Source organism: Aquarana catesbeiana, linkage group LG02, assembly GCF_042186555.1.
Source record: "Aquarana catesbeiana isolate 2022-GZ linkage group LG02, ASM4218655v1, whole genome shotgun sequence".
In the NCBI taxonomy this organism is placed as follows: domain Eukaryota; kingdom Metazoa; phylum Chordata; class Amphibia; order Anura; family Ranidae; genus Aquarana; species Aquarana catesbeiana.
Window position 1 is genome coordinate 106,537,145 of NC_133325.1, and position 12,136 is coordinate 106,549,280.

Below are 12,136 nucleotides of genomic sequence, written 5' to 3' on the forward strand. Positions count from 1 at the left end.
CATTTTGTTATGTTACAGCCTTATTCCAATGGATTAAATTCATTATTTTCCTCAGAATTCTACAAACAATACCCCATAATGACAACATGATAGAAGTTTGTTTGAAATCTTTGCAAATTTAGTAAAAATAAAAAACATGTACATAAATATTCACAGCCTTTGCCATGACACTCAAAAATTGAGCTCAGGTGCATCCTGTTTCCACTGATCATCCTTGAGATGATCAGTGGTTGGATCATCTCAATGGTTGGAGTCCACCTGTGGTAAATTCAGTAGATTGAACATGATTTGGAAAGGCACACACCTGTCTATATCAGGTCCCATAGCTACAGTACATGTCAGAGCACAAACTAAGCCATGAAGTCCAAGGAATTGTCTGTAGACCTCCAAGACAGGATTGTATCGAGGCACAGAAGGGTGGGGAAGGGTACAGAAAAATGTCTGCAGCATTGAAGGTCCCAATGAGCACAGTGGCTCCCATCATCCGTAAATGGAAGAAGTTTAGAACCACCAGGACTTTTCCTAGAGCGGGCCGCACGGCCAAACCGAGTGATCGGGGGAGAAGGGCCTTAGTCAGGGAGGTGACCGAGAACCTGATGGTCACTCTGACAGAGCTCCAGCATTTCTCTGTGGAGAGAGGAGAACCTTCTAGACCAGGCCTGTATGGTAGAATGGCCAGACGGAAGCCTCTCCTCAGTAAAATGCACATGACAGCCATCCTGGAGTTTGCCAAAAGGCACCTGAAGGACTCTCAGACCATAAGAAACACAATTATCTGGTTTGATTAAACAAAGATTGAACTCTTTGGCTTGAATGGCAAGTTTCATGCCTGGAGGAAACCAGGCACCGCTCATCACCTGTCCAATACCATCCCTATAGTGAAGCATGGTGGTGGCAGCATCATGCTGTGGGGATGTTTTCCAGCGGCAGGAACTGGGAGACTAGTCAGGATCGAGGGAAAAATGAATGCAGCAATGTACAGGGACATCCTTGATGAAAACCTGCTCCAGAGCGATCTGGACCTCAGACTGGGGCGAAGGTTTATCTTCCAACAGGACAATGACCCTAAGCACAAAGCCAAGATAACAAAGGAGTGGCTAGGGGACAACTCTGTGAATGTCCTTGAATGGCCCAGCCAGAGCCCAGACTTGAACCAGATTGAACATCTCTGGAGAGATCTGAAAATTGCTGTGCATCGATGCTCCCCATCCAACCTAATGGAGCTTGAGGAGTCCTGCAAAGAAGAATGGGAGTAACTGCTCAAAAATAGGTGTACCAAGCTTGTAGCATCATACTCAAAAAGACTTGCTTCTGTAATTAGTGCCAAACGTGCTTTAACAAAGTATTGAGCAAAGGCTGTGAACACTTATGTACATGTGATTTTTACATTTTTTAATTTTAATAAATTTGCAAAGATTTCAAACAAACTTATTTGTAGTATTTTGAGGAAAATAATGAATGTAATCCATTTAGGAATTAGGCTGTAACATAACAAAATGTGGGGAGAAATGCTTCTATCAATACCCCCAACACCTCACTCCACATTCACGAGTAGCTTTATGCCGCATACACACGAGCGGACTTTCCGGCATACTTGGTCCGGCGGACAATCCGACCATGTGTAGGCTCCGGCGGACTTTTTCCCAAAAGTCCGCCGGAACTAGATTTGAAACATGTTTTAAATCTTTCCGTCGAACTCAGTTTCTGACAGAAAGTCCGCTCATCTGTGTGCTGGTCCGACGGAAAGCCCGCTCGTCTGTATGCTGGTCCAACGGACCAGATACGTCGCAAGGGCAGGGTATTGCATTTCGCGCTCGCTGCAATAGGAAAAACAAATTTTCCTATTGTGGCGAGCGCGGGGCATACCAGGCCCTTAGGTCCGGTATGGATTTTAAAGGGAACCCCCTACGCCGAAAAAACGTCGTGGGGTCCCCCCTAAATTCCATACCAGACCCAGATCCGAGCATGCAGCCCAGCCGGTCAGGAAAAGGGGTGGGGACGAGCGAGCGCCCCCCCTCCTGAACCGTACCAGGCCACATGCCCTCAACATGGGGGTGGGTGCTTTGGGGGAGGGGGCGCCCTGCGGGGACTGTGACGTTTTAGGGGGCGTGATCACCGGGTGATGTTGATCACGCCCCCTAAAACCTCACAGTCCCAGCATGCCCAGAGACTGTGACGTCATACGGGGGCGGGGTCTCCGCCTATATAAGTCACAACGGAGCGCTCAGAGAGCAGTCCAGCCGGAGAGACCGTCGTGTCAACATCTGGAGAAGAGAAGAGGGAAGAAGCCAAGAAAACAAGAAGCCAGAAGTCCGGACCTCCGCTGGCAAAAGAGCGGCATGAAGACAGCGGAGGAGCCGGCAGAAGCACTGGAACACCGGGAGAAGAGGCCAGAGAGAGTGGAGAAGAACCAACCGGATGCTGGGAGAAGAGGAACCGGAGGGACCCCCGAAGCCAGAAGAAGACCCCCGAAGCCAGAGGAAGACCCCCGAAGCCGAAGGAAGACCCCCCCGAGCTGTTTAATAAATTATTTTAAAAACCTGTGTAGTGTGTTTTATTATTGACACTTTTACCCTAGGTGAATGGGTAGGGGTACCATGTACCCCATACTCATTCACATATGGTGGGGGGCCGGCATCTGGGGGCCCTCTTAATATAGGGGGCTCCCGGATTCCGATAAGCCCCCCGCCCGCAGACCCCACAACCAACGGCCAGGGTTGTCGGGAAGAGGCCCTTGTCCTCATCAACATGGGGACAAGGTGCTTTGGGGTGGGGGGGCCCTGCAGAGCGCCCCCTCCCCCAAAGCACCCACCCCCCATGTTGAGGGCATGCGGCCTGGTATGGTTCAGGAGGGGGGGCGCTCGCTCGTCCCCACCCCCTTTCCTGACCGGCCGGGCTGCGTGCTCGGATCGGGGTCTGGTATGGATTCTAGGGGGGATCCCACGCCGTTTTTTCGGCGTAGGGGCTTGCCTTTATAATCCATACCAGACCTAAGGGCCTGGTATGACCTGCGACGGGGCTCGCAAGGTGTCAATTTCGCCGATAAAAGCGGTGAGATTAACTTCCTTTTCTAGTCCCGTCGTACCCGAGTCACGTTCAAAATGAACGGACTTGTCCATGTGTGGGCAAGTCCGTTCATTCTGAAAGTCCGCCGTAACTCCGGCAAAAGTCCGTCGGAAAGACGGGCGGACCTAGCCCGCCGGAAAGTCAGGTCGTGTGTGGGCAAGTCCGTCCGGACTTCAGGTTCACTGAAGTCCGGTGCACCTGGCGGACAAAGTCTGTCGGAAAGTCTGCCGGACCAAGTATGCCAGAAAGTCCGTTCGTGTGTACGTGGCATTACAGTTACATTATGACTTAGGGTTTGGTGCTTCCTTGAAATTACTTAGTCTGGGTATTGTTAATGTGTTTTGCTTGAATGCCCATTTAATGTAATTTTTCCCCATGTATGTGCTAGAGCTAGATTGTCCACATATGTTTGCTGGAAACCTCCATTAAGCTTTAAAGTGTAAACAGTTTTTTGTTAGTGTTGGATAGAGTGGAGAGGGATTAGAATAACTGTCAGTTTTTATTGTCATCTGTGCCCCCAATCGGGAGATTCACCCTCTTTTTTTTGTTCTGTTTATTGTTATCGATAAAAGTGAAAATAAAAGAAAATCCCACATTTTGGGTTGACGTCAGAACACTAAAAGAAGGAAAATCTTCCAATGGGGACATTAGTTTTTATGACTCTGGTGACACACTGGGATTCCCTCACTTTGAAGGGATTTCCTCTCACTTCCTGTTTTGGCTATGGGACAGGAAGGAAAATCTCCCTAATGGGGACACAGATGGAAAAAAAACTGACGGGGTTAAAATCCTCCCTTACTTTATCCCACAAAATGTAAAGAGTTTTGCCTTTAGTTACACTTTAATGTAATTTGGAACTCCTGCTCTCCCATGTGTTTGTGTTTAGTTTTACTGATTGTAGCTGTATGTTTTGTGAAATTTTTGAAGAATTCAATAAACTAAAGAAGAAAAAAAAAGAAAAGTATGTTAAAGGGCATTTAATAGTGAATTCCTCCTTGAGGTGGGTACAATAGCCCCAATGGGTCTCCTTCTCCATTATTTTGCCAGGATGCACCATCTCAGATTTCAACTTCCATGCAGTCTCTTTAGTGTAAGTCGCTCTGAAATTTCCCAACAAAATAGGCCCAAATAAATGGCTTGGTTTTGCAGACTTTACCATAGATATATCATTGTTTTTCAGCACTGATCATCATATAACAGATCTAGCGCAGCATGTGTGCACAAGTGAATATACATACAGCCATGTGACAGGTAGTTATCGGAATATGGTTTCCCTGTTCCTAGTGCTTTTTTCCCTGTAGAGCAGCCTATATTATGTATAGCAGCTGTCAAAATCGATGACAGACTAATGCACTATTCCCCACCTGGCATCTCTGTATTGCTCCAGTTACCACAACACAGGCAATGTAGATACAGAGATACAAGGCCATCATAGTACAGTCACCACATACAGAGGATATGAGGAACACTTTAGGAACTTAATAAACATTTCTCAGTATGAAATATTCAAGGATCTCTATTCATTTAACTTAATAAATACACAACATATGTGCACAAGTCTTTGAAATATAGAGTACAGTATATTTCCATGTAGAATATATTTTCGTCCAATGTGAGCAGTAATTCATAAAGGGAAATTTAAGTGGAAAAGAAATTTCTTATTAGACATGAAAGAATTTTTTTTTTAACCAATCATAACAATAAATAATTGAATCTACAATATTTGCATCTATACTAGTCACATAGTATGGTATAATCCCAATAGAACTCCAGAAAAACAATGCTGTGTAAGCACAGTAGTGCCATGTGCACTTTGTACATAGGAGAGTGCAGTCTGTTTTTCCTTTTAAATTAAATGGAATTACACTTTTTCAGTGCATGTGGTCTACTTCCTTCACTAGCTGTTAGCATGTATGAGATGTTTTCTCTGATGACTCTGGTGATGAAGATGGAAGATTTATATTGACATTGCAGTATGTGAAGCATTGGCAGCTGGTGCTATATGTTTTTTGGGGGGTCAAACAATCTATCTGTGGGCGGCTTCCTCCGGGGGGTGGCTGGCGGGCGGTGTCTCCACCTCCTGGTGCTTCACGGCAGCTTCTCCTGCCTCCTTCTCCTTGGCAGCCAATAGGATCGCTTTTCCTCTTGGCCATTTGGGTGAGGGGTCTCAAGACCTGCTTCCTGATTGGCCAGGAGGAGAATCAGAAAGACAATAATGCTCTGCACTCCGAACCCACCCTTTTTTAAGCATATTATTTTTTGGTTTGTGGTGCTCAGATGCAGTATAGTTCTGCTTTAATATTTGTTCTAGGGATGGCTTTAACATTCACTCCGCCCTAAAATTTCTATATGAGCCTTTTATATATCACTGTAAGGCTATGGATCTTTTAATAAAAACATCTTGCTAGCATTAGAAGCTGTAATATATATTGAATTACAGTTGTAAGTGCTTGTCAGGTTCAGAACAGAATACATTTAACTGACTTCACAGGGTGTAAATGCAACATAATAGTTATTTTCAATACTGGACAGGTTTATAGCCCTTTAGCTACAATTTAAAAACATACTAGTCAGTCAATTCCCTTCCATCCAGCTTGGTCCAATTTTGTAACAGGTAAATATTACACACAATATGATTATTGTATATTTACTACTTGCAACCAGTACATGAATATTACCATGCAGAAGAACAGTTTTTCCCGGATTAAAAGCAAGCCCACTACTATAAAATAGACATAGACTGTAGAGAGATCAGATTTCTGACACCTATGAACATCACATGATGGATACACCCTTTTTCCCTTTTCACAGGAAAGCTGGATTTGTTCGGGTACGCAGGCTGGCAACAAGCATGCAGATAGCAGAGATTGACCTGTTGCCAGGTGCAGTTAGCTTGCCTGCCACTGGAGTGCTTTCTTCTCATTATAGTATGGTGAAGGGAAAGTTGTAATTAGGTGTTAGCAACTTAATGGGACCCATATCATGTCCCAGAGGGCTGCAGAGAAAAGGAAGAGGGGCCAAACTTCCACTTTGATCGCCTCAGCGATCCCACCAGAAGTGGAAGCGTGTCAAAGTCAGGTACCCGCCCCCCCCCCCCCCAAAAAAAATAAAGTGCCAAAACCTAAAGAGAAGGGGGGGCAAACAAGTGGAACTTCACCTTTTGGGTGAAGTTCCGCTTTAACGTTGTGGACTTAGTATAAATAGGGAAGTGGTCCCAACTCTGTGGTGCTCCGAAGGAAAGGAATGCGGGTGTAGAGGGAAGATAGGTTAAAGATGCGTATCTGTGCTCAGCTTTGAAATGACTGCTATAGAATGTCTAACCTTGCAGGTGGCATTCCGCACCGAGGATTCTGCTAGTATGCTAATGTGATATTTCATGGGAAAGGTACAGTAAAGTGCGGAAAATGCATTTATGTGTGCACATTGTTTTTGTCTCAAATATTAACTTACACAGTTTTGCGCCAACACCTGCCTAATCATAGTTTTCCTTACAGGCACATTTCCATCCTTGTGCCAGAGCCTTATTTCAGGTTCGCTTTTCCCAAATTCAATAATACAAAATACAAATAAATAATACAAAACACAAAAAAAGGAAACACACATGGAACATCCATAGGTGTGCGCAGCCTATTACATTAGGGTGTGCACCCCAAAGCTCAAACACACACTATCGATCACTCACGATGTTCACTCAGAAAGAGAAGGGGCCAGTAAATTACATGTTTACCAGCCACTTCCCCCACTCATCCCCGCAGCATCAGTCAGCAGGAGAGAAGAGGAAGGAAGCTAGAAGCACTGTGGGGAGAAGGGGGGGAGCCAGGGCAATAGGGGGAATTTGTGCTGCACAGGGTGATTAGGGTGTGCCTGGGCACACCTGGCACACCCTGTGCACACGCCTATGGGAACATCCAGGCTTGGAGATTCTTTGGGTCCTTTCACACTGGCGGTCCACTCAGCAGACTCCGTTGATCCCCGCTAAGCAGGTGGATGACAGGTTCTTCTCCACTCACTGCGCAGAGGGGAGATGGACAGAGTCCTGCTATGGGGAAATCAGGTGAAAATGAACCACCTGTCTGTTTTCACCCGATCTTATCCGATCCTCCAGACCGATGGAAAATAGGGTCACTATCCATCTGGATTTAGCAGACAGGATCGGATCGGATAGTGGCGGGTGTCAGAGGACATCTCACCTCAGATATCCGCCACTCTATAGGGGTGAATGGAGTGTCCGATCAGGTCCACATGAAAAACGGACAGGCGGACCTGATTGGACTGCCCGTGTGAAAGGACCCTTAAAATCAAAACATAGACAGAGGTATACCATGAAGCATCTCACCATGTTTCATTAATACAGCTTAAAACTAATTAACAAATTGGCTTGCATTAAGGTGCTTTTTCCTAATGCTTTTGTGAAGCATGAATATAGTGCTTAGCTTTCTTCTTAGATAGCCCAGCACTGTTTGGAAACTCAGTGACTTCACAAATGCAAACAGTATTTAATATGAAGATTGTGTTCAAATTACTAAAATTGAATACAGCGTCATTTTTTTAAACGTTCAAGAAAAAAAAAATCAAGTTGACAAAAAATGTGCTTTATACTTCAAAGTAGTTACCAAGTATTGTTTATAAAAGCATATGCAAATTAAAGGAAAAGTGTTGAGTAAAAGAACATATCAGATTTTAATTAATGCAAATCAGTAAATTTTGGATGAGGATTTGTTTTGTTTTATTTTTATGAAATTAGGAATAAATGAGGTCTTTAAAAAAGGAGTTCATGTTTTCAAATAACGGCAAAATGGCATTTTAAGTCAATATTTGTATACTTACTTTATATGCATTAATATACTATATTTTTCTTGTCTAGGTCAGTTTTGAGATGGTGGACAGTAGAATTGCTGGTGAGTACAGTCAAAGTGTTTCATTTATTAATCTTGTGAAGCAATAAAATAGTTTTAGTCACCAAACTACATTTTGTTTGTGCTTCCACATATACCTTTGTTGACTTCTTGTTCGTCTATGATTTCAAGAGGTTTTTGATGAGGTTTCAAACTATGTCCAGCAATAATATTAGTTTTTATGCTTTTCCAATTATTATAAATAGAGCTGTTCAGAGACTTGATGATTTCATTTAGTTGCTATGGGCTCAATGTATGATTGACACTTGGGCCTTGATGATTAAGAGGGGCATAAAAGCAAGGAAAGCAAGTTGAAAAGGGTATATCATGCTATAGTTTTAGCTATACAGAACTCCTTCCCCTAATAGTATCTGTAGCACCTCTGTGATATATGCAAGCTAATGGATAACGTCATTGTGTTGCCATTTTGAAGCGGCTGCTCATATTACTGCTTGGTGTGATCCTTAGTGGTTTTTCTGTGCCATCACAAATGCAATCTATAGAGAAAATACTGTATTAATGTAATGTACCCAATAACAACTTAAATTACATAAAGCATAGACATCAGGTTCACATTACAGTTTGTCTCTTAAAAGCTCATCTTCTTTCAGCTGTCAGTTTATAAAAAAAAATTTGTGCAACTTACACACTTGTAATGTACAGTAGTGATAGTCATCTCCATCTAGCAGCCGACATGCACACTACTTAATTCAATGTTATCACACTAGAATGTGTGCAAGAAAAACGTTCAGAAACCGGCGAAGGGGTGCCCCAAGGTTTCCAGTGCCCAGGGCACTCAACAGAGCTTAATCCAGTACTGTGAGCAGATTTGGTTCAGCGCAGCAGGGCTTTGTACAGCAAGTACCAAAGCATAAAACAAGCAAAACATTTGCTCATCTAAGCCTCTAACTAAACAGGGTGCCCCTAATGGGTTCCCTAAAATAAGCTCTAGTACCTTTTTAGTGTTTTGTCATCAGTCACCCAGCCTTTTCACCCAGCAGTAGGCTTTCAGAGTAGAGAGAGTGAGAGAGACCCCTGAGCATCAGTCAGCTCTCATATATAAGGCTCTGTACACAGCAGGTAAGATAGGGATCTATGAAATGCAGGATTTTTTCCACCCAAATCTCTATAAAGCCTCTGGGCTCCAGGAACTAGCCAAGAACTTGCGTATTAAGATGTGAGAAAATGAAAGATCTCTTTTCTCCACACCAGTCAAAAACACTAGAGGCCCTCACCATGTGTAGGTCAGAAACTTAGGTGACACACATACAGCTTCCACAACCCTGTCAGCCAGTGCCCTACAATAGTAATGTAACTAATACCGCCAATAATCTGAAAAAATAGGGGCAAAACTGCACTTCGGAACTATGAAGACTATAACAAAATATTTTATTACTACAAAAATATACAGTATAAGAAAACTTTATGACCCTACACCAGTAAAAAAGCATAGACCTGTCATTAAATAGCCACCAAAAGGGTTATTCACACATTCATACCCCAGCTTAATATTTACTGGTTATTAGGGATAGGGAAGAGCCCGATGTTCGAGTCAAACGTAAGTTCGACTCGAACATCGGGTGTTCGCCTGTTCGCCGAATAGCAACAATTTGGGGTGTTCGAGGCAAATTCGAAAGCCGCGGAACACCCTTTAAAAGTCTATGGGAGAAATCAAAAGTGCTAATTTTAAAGGCTTATATTCATGGTATTGTCATAAAAAGTGTTTGGGGACCTGGGTCCTGCCCCAGGGGACATGTATCATGCCGTTTTTTTCGGGAGCAGTGATTTTAATAATGCTTAAAGTGAAACAATAAAAGTAAAATATTCCTTTAAATTTTGTACCTGGGGGGTGTCTATAGTATGCCTTTAAAGTGGCACATTTTTCCCGTGTTTAGAACAGTCCCTGCACAAAATGATATTTCTAAAGGAAAAAAAGCCATTTACTTTGAGGGGACAGCAAATGTACACTGTTATACAAGCTGTACACTCACTACTTTACATTGTAGCAAAGTGTCATTTCTTCAGTGTTGTCACATGAAAAGATATAATAAAATATTTACAAAAATGTGAGGGGTGTACTCACTTTTGTGAGATACTGTAGATGTATATTTCTTTAGCAGAGACCCTAGAGAAAAAAATGGCGGTCGTTCCAATTTTTTAAGATACATGGTTTTTGCAAAAATACACTTTAATAAATAAAATAAAATTAAAAAAACGAAAAAATCCCCCCCCTCTCGCTCCAGCCTGCACCACACCCCCCCGTTACCAGCTCACTCACCCACCTCAGTCTCTCTGTGTCCCGGGATCCGTCTCCTCCCTGTTCCATGATGCGTCTCCCTGGCCCTACGTCTTCTCCTCATAGGCCAATAGAATGGCTTCTCCTTTTGGACAATCTCAGGATCCGCTTCCTGATTGGCCGGGAAGAGAATCAGTGTGATCATAGCGAATATTCAATCGCTATTGTTACACAACTGGGTGGCGACGGACCTGACACCTCCCCCTCGCTCCAGCCCACACCGCACCCCCTGTTGCCAGCTCACTCACCCTGAGCTGACAGGTGGCGGTTTCCCCCCTCAGTCTCTCCGTGTCCCGGGATGCGTCTCCTCCGTGTCCTGGGATGCGTCTCCTCTGTGTCCCGGGATGCGTCTCCTCCGTGTCCCTGGATGCATCTCTCCTGCATGTCCCGGGATGCGTCTCCTCCGTGTCCTGGGATGCGTCTCCTCCGTGTCCCGGGATGTGTCTCCTCCGTGATGTGGGGTGCATCTCCTCTGTGTCCCAGGATGCATCTCCTCCGTGTCCCGTGATGCGTCTCCTGTGTGTCCCGGGATGCGTCTCCCTGGCCGTACGTCTCCTTCTCATAGGCCAATAGGATTGGTTTTCCTTTCAGGCCAATCTCACGCCCCGCTTCCTGATTGGCCATGAAGAGAATCAGTGTGATAATAGCAAATATTTATTCGCTATTGTCACACAGCTGGGTGGGCTCGGAGCGCAGTGCTCTGCGCCCCGAGCCCACCCTTTTTTGAAGCCTATTAGAGCCTCTGGCTCTAATCATGTGCTTCAAAAAAACACCCCTCCATTGTAATCCATGGTCGGGCGCCCTGTATGTAGATGGGGGGGCTGGAAGCATGGATAGGGGTGGCGGCATCCATGTGCCCCTAATGGACAGGCCGCCACTGTTTATTTCTTGACTTTCTCTCATTATTACACCATGTAGAGCTATATAGATTACAAGGAGTGTGCTTGTCCCTCTTCTGACTTGTTCGGCTGTATTTAGCTACACCCTACATTCCTGCAACAGACTCTACTAATCCACCAGCACATGATCAATATTAAAACATTTTATGCAATGTTTCATGTTCACTGAATTAAAACTTCATTACTGAACACGATAAAGAAAATATATACAAAACAATATTTATTCCCTTCAGTGGTGCCTTTGATACAATCCTTGCCTCATAAAAGGATCTGCCCTGAGTTTATGACAACTAATCCCAATATATGAAAATATTTTCCATCTTTAACAATGTGTCTGTGACGGCATCAACTGCTCTACACACATAACACTTCTTTGAAAGGCTTTCCATTGCCTAGAAACCATACGCAGATCAAGGGTTGACCACCATCCAATTTTGATTGTAATAACTTGTCACTTGCATACTTTGAAAGTTTTTTTCTGTTCTCCTGTTCAAATAATAAATGTTGACTAGTGTCCACTTTTCCTTTCCCACAGTCTAGAGCAGCGTTATCTTAATGCTCTGCTAGTGTCATCTGTCCAATCCTAAGTGTCTGATAGGCTCCTTTCACCATGTCTAGTCTATTGCTGCCCGCTAGTGACATTAACAGTATTATATGCACTGCAGTAAACTGATTAAGGAAGACAAAGCAGAAGAAATAAAAAAGATCCTATTTACAAATAAAAAACGATTATTTGCAAAAAAAAAAAAAAAAATATGAATTCTGCTTCAGTACACTAAATGAACATTTTATACAATTCTATGTTGGCGTTATATGTTACTATTCTATTTTATCATCTAATCCACCGTAATTGAATTTCAGTGTCCCTTCTACAGTAGTATTGATTTTATTCTATCTAATGTCAGCTATTTACCTGTTACTTTACAGGGAACACTAAACCATTTACATCAATCCCATCTTACAAAACCATATTCATTAGA

General features: G+C 43.6%; 1 protein-coding gene across 1 annotated transcript in view; it reads left to right on the plus strand.

Moving 5' to 3' along the window:
• Nucleotides 1-12,136, plus strand: part of STARD13 (StAR related lipid transfer domain containing 13) — a 438,704-nt gene that overhangs the window by 160,022 nt on the left and 266,546 nt on the right. The window contains exon 4 of the mRNA XM_073613333.1: nucleotides 7,931-7,964. Within this exon, the coding sequence (XP_073469434.1) occupies nucleotides 7,931-7,964 (34 nt within the window). The remainder of the gene's footprint in view (nucleotides 1-7,930; nucleotides 7,965-12,136) is intronic.